Source organism: Sceloporus undulatus, chromosome 5 (assembly GCF_019175285.1).
Source record: "Sceloporus undulatus isolate JIND9_A2432 ecotype Alabama chromosome 5, SceUnd_v1.1, whole genome shotgun sequence".
Lineage (NCBI taxonomy): Eukaryota > Metazoa > Chordata > Lepidosauria > Squamata > Phrynosomatidae > Sceloporus > Sceloporus undulatus.
Window position 1 is genome coordinate 42,107,167 of NC_056526.1, and position 12,626 is coordinate 42,119,792.

Genomic DNA, 12,626 nt, shown 5'->3' on the forward strand with positions numbered 1-12,626 from the left:
ACAACTGTTATCTTACAGCAATCATGAACTGCTGATGACTAGGGACAGACTGAGGAATTGGATGATATCTTTCTAGAACAGATGACCACACAGTCAGAAAAGAGAGATGTAGTAGTGATGGGCGACTTCAACTATCCTGATATTTGTTGGAAGTCAAACTCAGCAAAATCCTCAAGGCCTAGCAAATTCCTCACTTGCCTGGAAGACAATTTCATGGTCCAAAAGGTGGAAGAGGCAACAAGGGGGTCAGCTATTTTAGATCTGATCCTAACCAACAAGGATGACTTGGTTAATGGGGTGCAAGTGGTGGGATCATTAGGTGGAAGTGACCATGTTCTCCTGGAGTTTGTAATACAGTGGAAAGGAGAAGCCAGGCATAGTCAGACACGCATCCTAGACTTTAGGAGAGCGGATTTCAGTAAACTTAGAGAAGTATTGAGGGCAATTCCATGGTCAGAAATACTAAAAGATAAAGGAGTTCAGGACGGATGGGAATTTCTCAAAAGGGAGATACTGAAGGCTCAATTTCAAACAGTTCCAGTGAGAAAGAAAAACGGGAGGTGTCTCAAGAAACCAGGATGGATGACTAAGGAACTTTCAACCGAGCTAAGTTTGAAACGGAACATGTATAAGAAATGGAAAAAGGGGGAAATCACAAAAAAGGAATTCAAAGAAATAGCAGGCATGTGTAGGGGTAAAGTCAGAAAAGCTAAAGCGCAGAATGAACTCAGGCTTGCTAGAGAGGTTAAGAAGAATAAAAAGGGCTTTTTTGGATATGTCCGCAGCAAAAGGAAGAAGAAGGAAACGGTAGGGCCACTGCGTGGAGAAGATGGCAAAATGCGAATAGAAGACAGAGAAAAGGCAGAATTACTCAATACCTTCTTTGCCTCAGTCTTCTCAGAAAAGGCAAAGGGTGCTCAACCTGAGGATAATGGAGCAGAGGACAGGATAGGGGCATTTCAGTACAGAATAAGTAAAGAGATAGTAGAGGAACACCTTATTAATCTAAATGAATTTAAGTCTCCGGGACCAGATGAACTCCATCCAAGGGTATTAAAAGAACTGGCAAATGTAATATCGGAGCCATTGGCAATAATCTTTGAAAACTCCTGGAAAACAGGAGAGATCCCAGCAGACTGGCGGAGGGCAAACGTTGTCCCCATCTTCAAAAAGGGGAAAAAAGAGGATCCCAACAATTATCGTCCAGTTAGTCTGACATCAGTACTAGGAAAGATTCTGGAGCAGATCATTAAACAGAGAGTCTGTGAACATCTAGAAGGCAATGCCATAATCACAAAAAGTCAACATGGGTTTCAGAGAAACAAGTCATGCCAGACAAACCTAATCTCTTTCTTTGATAAAATTACCAGCTTGGTAGATGAAGGGAATGCTGTGGATATAGTATATCTTGATTTCAGTAAGGCCTTTGACAAAGTTCCCCATGACATTCTTGCAAACAAGCTTGTAAAATGTGGGCTAGACAAAGGAACTGTTAAATGGATCTGTAATTGGTTGACCGGCCGAACCCAAAGGGTGCTCAACAATGGCTCCTTTTCATCTTGGAGAGAAGTGACCAGTGGGGTCCCACAGGGCTCTGTCCTGGGCCCAGTGCTATTCAACATCTTTATCAATGACCTGGATGACAGAATTGGGAGCATACTTATCAAATTTGCAGATGATACCAAATTAGGGGGAATAGCTAATACCCCAGAGGACAGGATCAAGATTCAAAATGACCTGAATAGACTAGAAAGCTGGGCCAAAGCTAACAAAATGAAATTCAACACGGAGAAATGTAAGGTATTGCACTTAGGGCGGAAAAATAAAATGCACAGATATAGGATGGGTGACACCTGGCTGAATGAAACTACGTGTGAAAGGGATCTAGGAGTCCAAGTAGACCACAAGTTGAACATGAGTGAACAGTGTGATGCGGCAGCTAAAAAGGCCAATGCGATTTTAGGCTGCATCAATAGAAGTATAGTGTCTAGATCAAGAGAAGTAATAGTGCCACTGTATTCTGCTCTGGTCAGGCCCCACCTAGAATATTGTGTCCAGTTCTGGGCGCCACAATTCAGAAAGGACATTGAGAAACTGGAGCGTGTCCAAAGGAGGGCGACAAAAATGGTGAAAGGTCTGGAAACCATGCCCTATGAGGAACGACTTAGGGAGCTGGGGATGTTTAGCCTGGAGAAAAGAAGGTTAAGAGGTGATATGATCGCCCTGTTTAAATATTTGAAGGGATGTCATATTGAAGAGGGAGCAAGCTTGTTTTCTGCTGCTCCAGAGAACAGGACCCGGAACAATGGATGCAAGCTGCAGGAAAAGAGATTCCACCTGAACATTAGGAGGAACTTCCTGACAGTTAGGGCTGTTCGACAATGGAATGCACTCCCTCGGAGGGTGATAGAGTCTCCTTCCTTGGAGGTCTTTAAACAGAGGCTGGATGGCCATCTGTCAGGGATGCTTTGATTTGGATTTCCTGCATGGCAGGGGGTTGGACTGGATGGCCCTAGTGGTCTCTTCCAACTCTACGATTCTATGATTCTATGATTCTATGATTCTAATTCCTGTCTTGGTTTTGAGAATTATCAGTTTTAGATTTTAGTATAAGGGTTTATTGTTATGAACCTTTAAGCCAGCTGATTCATGGTAACCTTATCATATGGTTTTCTTGGCTAGATATAATCAGGGTCACCAGCAGGTTTCCATGTCTAAACATGGATTGAACCCTGGTCATCCAGAGTCCTACTCTAACACTTAAACCACTGCACCACACTTGCTCTTTATATGCATATATACGTTTGAACAGAGAATAACCTGTCAGCATAAGAAAGCTGCTTTACAGTAAGTCAAACCATTGGTCCAGTACTTAGTACTATCAACACTGGAAGTAGTTCTTCTGGTTTCATGGAGGGTATTTTCCAGCTCTACCCGGAGACACTAGGAACTGAACTTGGGATATTCTTCATATAAAGCAAGCACTTGTCCCTTACCAAGTGCCTCAAGTTGTTTTTAAAAAGTAATCAATTATGTTTTATGTCATATTAGCATTTAGCTAATATTAAATGTTGTTAGTATAGATAGTACTGTATCCAATTCTGGGCACCACAATTCACGAAAGATGTTGATAAGCTACAGCGTGTCCAGAGGAGATAACAAAATGGTGAAAGGTCTGGAAACCATGTACTGTGAGAGGTGGATTACAGAGCTGGGTATGTTTAGCCTGGGTAAGAGAAGGTTAAAAGGTGACATGGTAGCCATGTCTAAGTATAGAAATGTACTTGCTACTTGCTATAAGTATATAAAAGAGTATCATATTGAAAAGGGAGCAAGTTTGTTTCCCACTGCTCCAGAGATTAGGACATGGAGCAATGAATTCAAATTACAGGAAAAGGGATTCCACTTTAACATTAGAAAGAATCTCCTGATGGTAATAGCTGATTGGCAGTTGAATACACTACTTCCAAGTGTGGTGGTGCATCATTCTTTAGACGTTTTTAAACAGCGGCCACTGGGAGTGTTTTGACTGAGTATTCCTGAATGGCAGGGGGTTGGACTGGGTGGCCCTTGTGGTCTCATCCAAGTCTACGATTCTATGAGTTACACTTGTTCCTTTTTCTTGCTGTCAGTGTGGTGGAAAAATTCCTTGTTGAAATAAAAACTATAGAAAGATGGAGTCACCTTTGTCAGCCAGAGAGATGGTTTTTGAAATAAAGGCTTGGAGTTTAGGGAAAACTAGAGCAAAGGAATAATGAGTGCGTCTTGACCTAGATGGAAGCTGGCACCAGTAAAAAGACATAACATAATGTACTGAGATAAGGACATTCAGAAGCAAGGTTAGGAGGAAAACCACTGAATTCCTACAGGAGGGGGTAAGGAGTGATGATGCAGTTTTAATGTATGCATGTATTTCTGTTCTGATTGTAAGAATTCTGTATGTTTAAATTGTAATTAGCCAATCAGGTGTATTGAAGAAGCTTCTTTGTCTTGAGTAATATAAAAAGAGCCATTTTGTCTTGTTCGGGGCCTCAGCTTTTTGGAACTTGAATTCCACTGAGTTCATTGTTTTCCTTTGTCGATAATTGGAAATAAACTTATGGATTTTCAATTACTAGGTCCTCTTGCCAATCCTATTGCTCTGCAAATCCTAGAAATTTAAGTTTTCTGAAATTTCTGTTACACAGTGAAAGTTTTCACTTACTTAATAAACCTTAGAAGAAGAGGGGAAAGTTCTCTTGACCTGGGCTCCACTCTGTCTGGAAATTTTGACATTGCCTTCCAAAGCAGAAACCTAAAATTTGCATGATCCGTCCTTTCATTGCAGCAGATCTGACATTTCAGCTGTTCAAAATACAAAGTTATGACATCTCCTTTGTGGGCTTCCTCTTTTTCAACATCTATAATGCCTTCCTGCTCTTCTTCAAGCTCATTATGTAGTTCCTTCTCTATAGAAAAAGCAATAAAGACAATTTATTTTAATATTTAAACATCTCTATATAGCTTCTAATCACTTATTAGGGAATTGTAGACAGAAAATTGTATTTATTGTTTTGACTACAATAACGTATCTTCAAGAAGACTTAACTTAGAGCTTCACCTCAGCAAGACATTGTTATAGGAGACTACCCCATGGAAAGAGATAGCAGCAACCCTTAGACTTAATTAATGAGTAGCTTCGATCTTGGCTAGGTTAAACCTCTTTATGGAATGTCTTACCGGCATAGGACACAGCTTTTTCCAAATGTTCATAGTAGACTTTCCAAAACTGCTTGTTCTCCATTTCATTTGCATGAGAACTAAAACAAAATAAATGAAGGAAAATGTATTTTGGAAAATTAGGTGACTAGTTAGCTTTGAACAGCCAGTTGAATACTAACTGATATGTCTAGTTTAACTTGCAAACACTATTGAGCATTAACCGCTTTCCAATATTCATTTTTAGTGCTTCCTTACTGCCAAGGTAAGGATTACAAAAGATTCTGCAGAAGATTAGATACCCAAAATGCATCTGGGCTGCTCCTATCCATTTAAATAGAGAAAGATATCAAGCTAAGCAGTTATGTTCCTTTCAGATGGATATAACTGGCAGAAATTCAGCAGGAGTGCCTTTCTCCCCCATTCTCCAACACGGAGATGAAAGGAAGGAAAAAAACACTCTCCTTCACATTTTGTACCAAAATACATAGCCACAAAAGGAAGTCTATCAGTGTCACTGTTCTTCTTCTACAACTACTGGAGATTACGCACAACACAGTCTTAAAACTAGTCTTAAGATATTATGGAAGGCCCATGCAAGAGACTGTGTGCAACCCCATGTGCTAACAGAATCTGTGCAAGAAACTGCACAATATTTGGTGCTACCCACAATCAGCATGTGCACAAAACCTTATGCAGACATCCACCTAATGGGCATGTTACACTAATTTTCCAAACTTACTTATTTTTATCATTCCTTTCACCCAAAAAAGGAGCTATATAGAACAAAACACAGATTTAAACAAAGCACAGCCAAAAAGAGACCCTTCTCTCCATCCCACCTCCATCACAAGCACGGTTGATGGGGACGCAAGAGATGGCTTTCTCAGTGGCTGCCCCTAGACTTTGGAACTCCCTTCCCAGGGAGACCAGAATGGCTCCCTCCTTGTTGGCCTTCCACCAGCAGTCTATGACCTACCTTTTCAGACAGGCTTTTAAAATGGAATGGTTGTAAAGGACCGGCTTGAAATGTTTTTTCATTTTAAAGTGTTATACAGTTTTATCTGTTTAAAATGTATTTTATTCTTTTAACAGCTATCTATTTTAACATTGTAATAATTTAATTCCTTTTTAATGCACCTCTTTTCCATGTTTTTAATTGTATTTTTTTTAAATATTGTGAAGCCACTCTGAGTCCCAGTTCTGGGAAAAGAGCGGGATGCAAATATAACAACAACAACAACAACACTTTCCAAAGACATGTAGCATCATAAAATACATTGTTATATCTGTAAATGTATTTACTTTCTAGAAAAAATACTTACGTTATGAGCTCAGTCACAGGAATCCACAGTGGACTGAAGTTGACATAAAACATTCCCAGTAAATACCGAAGAGGAACCTAGAATAACATTCCAAAATGTTTGCTTTGATCTTTAAACTATCATTACTATTTAGAAAATCAGATGAGTGATACTTATTCCAACAAACGCTTCCCTTAAATACTTCCAGTTTATTATTTTAATTGATCCCCTATAGTTATAGCATTTCACAGAAAAACCTGTTTCTGAACAAAATAAATCAGAATTTGAATTGCAATTATGTAAAAACAATGAACATGTGATTAGTAAAATGTATAAACTTTTGTTAAAATTTGATATGGAAGAAGAACAAGTAAAGGATTGTATGATAAAAGGAGCTAAGAACTTTGGATATAATATGCAAATGGAGCAATGAGAAAGAATGTGGTCAAAGGAACTGAAATTTACTTTATATTATGATCTTAAAGAAAAGTGCTATAAAATAATGTATTGTTAGTATATGACACCTAACAAATTATGTATGTTGAAAATGTGAATGACAAAAAGGGATATTTTACTATATGTGGTGACCTTGTAAAAAGGCTAAAAAGTACCCGAAGCACAGAATTTTAAAGATCAATATACAATCAACACCCAATTTTTTTCTTCTGGGGCTGATGGATAAACAACTGGAAAGGAGTTATCGAATACATTACTTCAATACATGACTATGGCAGCAAGATTATTTATATGCTCAGAAACAGAAGAGCGGCGTACTGTCTTCTAAAGAAGAATTGTTGTTTAAAACGAGTGAGTTTTCAGAGATGGACAAACTGTCTACTTTGATTAGAGAAAAATTGCTGATAACCTTTTTGAAAGATTGGAAACTCCTGATTGAAAATCCCTGATTGGTCTTTTGAGAAATAATGAAGGTTATATGATGACTATTGATTTTGAAAATCAGTATGACACTAATAAATAGATAGTTTATAGAGTGAGGCAGAATGTTAGTAAATATTATATAAGCACATATTGTTGGAAGTCATTAAGTCATTCTTTGTTAAATATTATACTAGCATACCTTGTAGTTTTTCTGTAATCTTATTTTATTGTATTTTGTGTTTCTCTGCATGTTTTATTCAATTTTCTTGTAAGCAGAATATTAATAAAAATGATTTTTAAAGAAGGAAAGAAAAGGCTAAGCTCTGTCCCTTCTCTTGTGGCCATGCTCCATTAATGTGCAGGCCTCAAGCACTTGCTAAATCTCAAAAGTTGCTCTTGGCCTCACAGACGTTGCCTACACTTCAGGTACAGAGACATACTAGTCATATTGCCTATTCCCATATAGAATGCATACAAGGACAGGTTGTTTGCGCAGGATCACACTTACGTTCCCTACTCCCAATCTTCTCATATTACCAAAAGTGTACCCTGGTGGACAAGCTTTAGATTTCCAGAGGCAATTTCTCCAGACACAAAACCCTTCAAAGGTTACTCTTTTTTTTAAAAAAAAAAAAAACCTTCTCTTCTTTAATGGACTTTTTAGTTAAAATAAGATGTTCCCCCTCACACTTTGCTTTAGAGGAGAGTCTTACTAATGTAACTGGGTTGGCAACTGTTGAGAAAAGCATGTTGGTCTAACAGGGGATCTTGGAGGGATGCACCCCAATACAACCTACAAAATACATTTTTGGCCCCAAATTCCCTAATACTGGTGCCTGGATAATGATGTTTATTGGTGGACCAGCAACTCAAGGACCTGGAATGGTTGTAGGGGATGAACTTAAGCTGCCTATTAGATCTTGGCAAGACACTGAGAAAGACAATGCCAAATATGTCAAAAAGGGTACTAAGCATTTTGATCTCTGATTTTGTTTTATATTGTATTGTTGATATTTATCGTTTGTTGCTCTATGATGTTGTAACCCGCCTTGATCTCATGGAAAGGCGGGCTAGAAATAAACGATTTATTATTTTATTATTTAAATAGCTAGGGGACATGGGTTGTAGTTTCAACACATTATTGGCTCACTCTGGACAATTTAGAACCAGGAGAGGCCTTTTTCCCAATAGGATGTTGACCCAAAGAAAACATCCCAGTCACTTGTTGGGACATGAAAAAAACTGGACATGAAACACTAAAGGGGAAAAGACAAAAATGTTCCAAAATTGCCTCCCACACTATCCAATTTTGAGCGGACCTTGCAAAAACAGACCTGGAAGTTGTATGCAGTCCATGGTCACACACATTCCCCATTCCTGCCCAATCCCTAGGGAGTAGTGGTTGGGAGGGGGGAACAGTAGTCAATAGAACATATAAGCCTTTTCTTTGCAAACATCTGGCCATTTTGTGTCAGCAGACATATTGAGTACTTAATCAAAAAAGGCATGGTAATAATTCACTAGTGGAATGGAAAGCTCTGGAGAACAATACTGTAGAGGGAAATACATTTTCATCTGAAAGATAAACAAGAGAACTTTCCTCAATTTTGCTAATAGAAACTTAACTTTTTTAACCTAACTTCCTTAAGTCTTCATTAATGCAAAGTTAAAAACATAATTCACAGTGGTCAGGCTCAGGTCACAGGGTCTCCCCATTTCCTTAAGTGAAAAAGAGAAATGGGGACATTCTTGTTCTCAGCCATTGTGACAAATCTGTTTCTAGAAACCAGCTACCGTTGCACTCACAGTGTTTTTAAACCCATTATGAAAAAACCATAAAGTAAAACCTGACTCCTACATGACCTTTTTTAAACAAAAGGTAGAAGTTGAGATGTGTCTTTCAATAAATAATACTTTACCTCCTGTAAAGGTCCCTCAGGGTTCAGGGATTTCACAATGTCATGCCTTAGCTTCCTTAAGTGGAGCAATTTCTCACGATAATCATTGACACTTGCAGGTACAAGTTCTGCTTGAAGCAGTATATTGAACACAGACTGCAGATCCCCAGTGTTCACATCCTTAATAAACTAGAAAAAATACATAACATTCCTTTAAACAAGGCAGCATGCATACACATCTTATTCTAAGAAAACAAGTCCCCGAGCATATAGAAATCTTGGCTGAGGATCCAAGATATGAAATTTAATATACAAGGAAAATAAGAAACCCCAAAGTAGACTATGGTCCAAAACACATTGTATAAATAATCCAGTTTGAAACTGCTTTAACTGCTCTGGCCCAATGCTAGGGAACTCTGGAAACTGTAGTTTTGTAAGACATTTAGCCTTCTCTGTCAGAGAGCTCTGGTGCCACAATAAACTACAATTCCCAGGACTCCGTAGCACTGAGCCAGGGCAGTTAAAGCAGTCTGAAACTGGATTATTTCTGCAGTGTGTTTTGGACCTATATAAACTTTTTTTCAATTAGGAAGAAAAATTTGCAACATACAATTTAAATTCCTATTCCTAGCTATTTGTGACTTTTTTTGAAAAAGAAAGCATGACTGAATAAAATTACCTTTTCTTAAATTCTAGCAAATATCAAGCTTTCACTAACCACAGTTCTAATCCAAGATTACCTGGACAGAAAAATCTCATATCAACACAGTTATGTTGTTACGTAATCTAAGAATCCCACAATGTTTCATCTACCACAGCAATCTTAGCTGTTCAAGCAGCATTTGAGCAGCATTATTTTTACATGAATGTCATACAAAGATTTGCTTCACTGAATTACAACTTGAAACTTTACCTCTGTTTCTACTGGAAGAAGGTCATCAAAATGATTTAATATCCTTATTGTCAACAGCCGTACCTATTGAAAGGGAAATTTCATTACCTCTATTTATGTTGTAAAGTACACTGTACACTGAAAAGATGCAATTATTATACACTGACTAAAAGGAATAACAGCAGTAGTCTTAACTGTAAACCATGTAGCATCACTAGACTAAAGTGTAATTTATGCTTTCTGCATGCACTTTTGTCAATAAAACATATTTCCTCAGATACAGGAACAGACACAAGGGGTAATCAATGGTAGGGAAGTAGAAAGTGAATATTCCAGTTTCATTCAAAGGAACATCACAGTATATAAGGCGTATTAAGCACAACATGAAAAACTGATGTGTAATTACAGATTATGCCTCTCCGTAGTGTAAACTATGTTCAAAGCAAGACTGATATGATCAAATTTTAATGCAAGTTCTTGTTCTGCTCATGTTCTCCCTGAACTGAGTCATTCCAGTATGGTTACCATGAGGTATGTAATTTTGTGGGGATCTTTAAAAGCTCATGATTTTGATCCTTATATCTGATTCATGCTTGTTCTATCTTTGCCTTAAAGTCATGTTCATTTGTAAGATATATACTACCAGAGAGCATAATTCAGTCTATTAAGTATGGAACACTAGCTGAAATGCAAGCATACATACCCTAAATGTGATGAATTTCACCACTGGGCATAGTAATTACATGTTTTACTCTAATTTTATGGCAAAATCTGGCTAACACCACTAGGCTCTGTATTAAGGAACTGAATTTCAAGAGTAACTATTTGTGAATTAGGAAACATGATGCATTCAATTTTAAATGGTTAGCTGATAAGTTTACCTTAGGTATACTGCTTGAAATATTGTCTTGCAATTTAGAAAACAGTTCCATCAGATTCTCTTTAGACAGGTGCTCTCTATAACCACATAAGGCCAACCTTGTAGAGTAGAGATCAGCCAACAGCAGTGCAGATGGCTCTGAAGGAAATGTCCTGGAAAAAGAGTGAAAATTTATGTGTACAGTACTTAAACAGAAGGGTAAAAAGATGTAAAATAACCACAACCTAGTAAAGTTCCTTTTGGACTACTTCTAACAGAATCAAGTAATGCTGGTTCAAGGATTCTAAGAGCTGAAGTCCAATAAATAAATATATAAATCCCCAAGCCCTGAAAACAACATAATGTTTAACAATTTTACAATGGTTTCAAGTGTTCAAAAGAACTTCAGATACATGACCTGGTGTATCCCTTACTATCCTGTAATGTAAGTCAGTATTATTATTGCCCAAACTGCAGATAGGCGAATGGAAGCTAGAGAAAACAGCCTACCTAGGGCCAGCTAGCAAGTTCACAGAAAAGCTGAGGTTCAAACTGGGGACTTCCCAATTCAGAGCTCACAATCAGTAACCATTCCACAGCAAAACGCCCCAACAGATTACCTCCCCACTGAAGGCAACACTGAACAGAGAATATATTCCCCAATTCTGATACACAATGAACACTGATTATGCAACATCGGTTAATATTCAGAGAGGGTTTGTATTTGCCTTCCTCTGAAGCTGAGAGAATGTGACTTATCCAACATCACCCAATGGGTTTCCATGGTCAAGGAGTGATTCAAACCCTGATCTCCCATTGTCCTAGCCCAACATGCATACCAGTATACCATGCTGGCTCTCAACCCAATCATTACTATTGGGCTTTGGGCAAAGCAAGTCTTGTCTCAGAATACTTCAGTTCTTCTTTGGAAAAATCCAGCAGGAAATGAGTACACTTCACATAGACTGAATATTTTATATATCACAGTCAAAATTTCTTTCTTACATACATCAACAAAGTCTTTACATGCGCCACTGGTAACAGATCTAGAATTTCCAAAGATTCCGCTAAGCTAAGCAGTGTGCTCACAGCTTGGCAGGCCACAAACAAGTTTCCTAGGAAAATGAAACAGAATAACTTATATTAATACAGTATACACACATACAAAATTCCTCTTTAAGAAGTGCTTTGACAACTCAGATTTAAAACAGAATATAAAAATACAAGATATAGCTACTTTGATATCTCTAATACCACTATCTTACATGTAAAAAGCTGCAAATATATCTACTGGAATGTTGAACACTCTACTTCATAAATAATGTAAGTTGTGGGGAAAAGTAATAACTAAATAATTATGGGCCCTCTTGCAATCTAGAAGAACAGCTCTATCACATTGTGACTTTGCTGTTTTTACCTGAGCCTGTGCTAATTTTTACATGTGAATGCACATCATTTATCTTAATTGCTGTCAGTGATGCAGATAATTTACACATTTGACCTTTCTGTTCTTGATATTCAATATGGACATTTTAGCCATGTGGTCATACAGAAATTCTGTGCTATGGTATAAACAAAATCAAGGGAAATCGAGAGCATTCCAGAAAAGAAACAGGGAACAGTGTAAGAATTTGACTGCATACTAGAGAAGTCATAAGAGGCCTTATTCAACATCTGATTTCCTTAGAACTCACCTGGCTGGGACATAGGACAGAGCTTTCCCTACTGTGGATCCAAATTATGGAACTGATGATCCAACAGACCCTCCCTTCAAGGATTTCTTGGTATGCTTTAAAAACATTTTTGTTTTCCCACTCTTTAGCCAGGACTGAGTTTTTGGTTACATATTAAAAAATGGCTATTGAGGAAGTTAGCAGCTTTGTTATTTTTGAAGTAAGCTGCACACGCCTTGACACAAGAAAGTCCATTTTGTCCAAGGCAGCTTCCTGAATAAGGGACTGGCATTAAACAAAGCAAAACCGCACTAGTTTACAAAGCACAGGGGTTTTGCAACCTCTAAATATCTTCCTGATTGCCAAGTCATTATTTTAATCAAGATAATCAAGGTATAAGATGAATAGAACCCAGAAAGAGGA

At 37.9% G+C, this 12,626-nt stretch overlaps 1 protein-coding gene across 3 annotated transcripts in view; it reads right to left on the minus strand.

Annotated features, from left to right (window-relative positions):
• Positions 1-12,626, minus strand: part of UTP20 (UTP20 small subunit processome component) — an 83,663-nt gene that overhangs the window by 49,655 nt on the left and 21,382 nt on the right. For all 3 annotated transcript variants that reach the window (XM_042470518.1, XM_042470519.1, XM_042470520.1), the window contains 7 exons: positions 11,540-11,645; positions 10,553-10,703; positions 9,693-9,755; positions 8,801-8,968; positions 6,024-6,100; positions 4,720-4,799; positions 4,205-4,448 (listed from right to left, as the gene is read on the minus strand). In XM_042470518.1, coding sequence (XP_042326452.1) covers positions 4,205-4,448; positions 4,720-4,799; positions 6,024-6,100; positions 8,801-8,968; positions 9,693-9,755; positions 10,553-10,703; positions 11,540-11,645 — 889 coding nt within the window. The remainder of the gene's footprint in view (positions 1-4,204; positions 4,449-4,719; positions 4,800-6,023; positions 6,101-8,800; positions 8,969-9,692; positions 9,756-10,552; positions 10,704-11,539; positions 11,646-12,626) is intronic.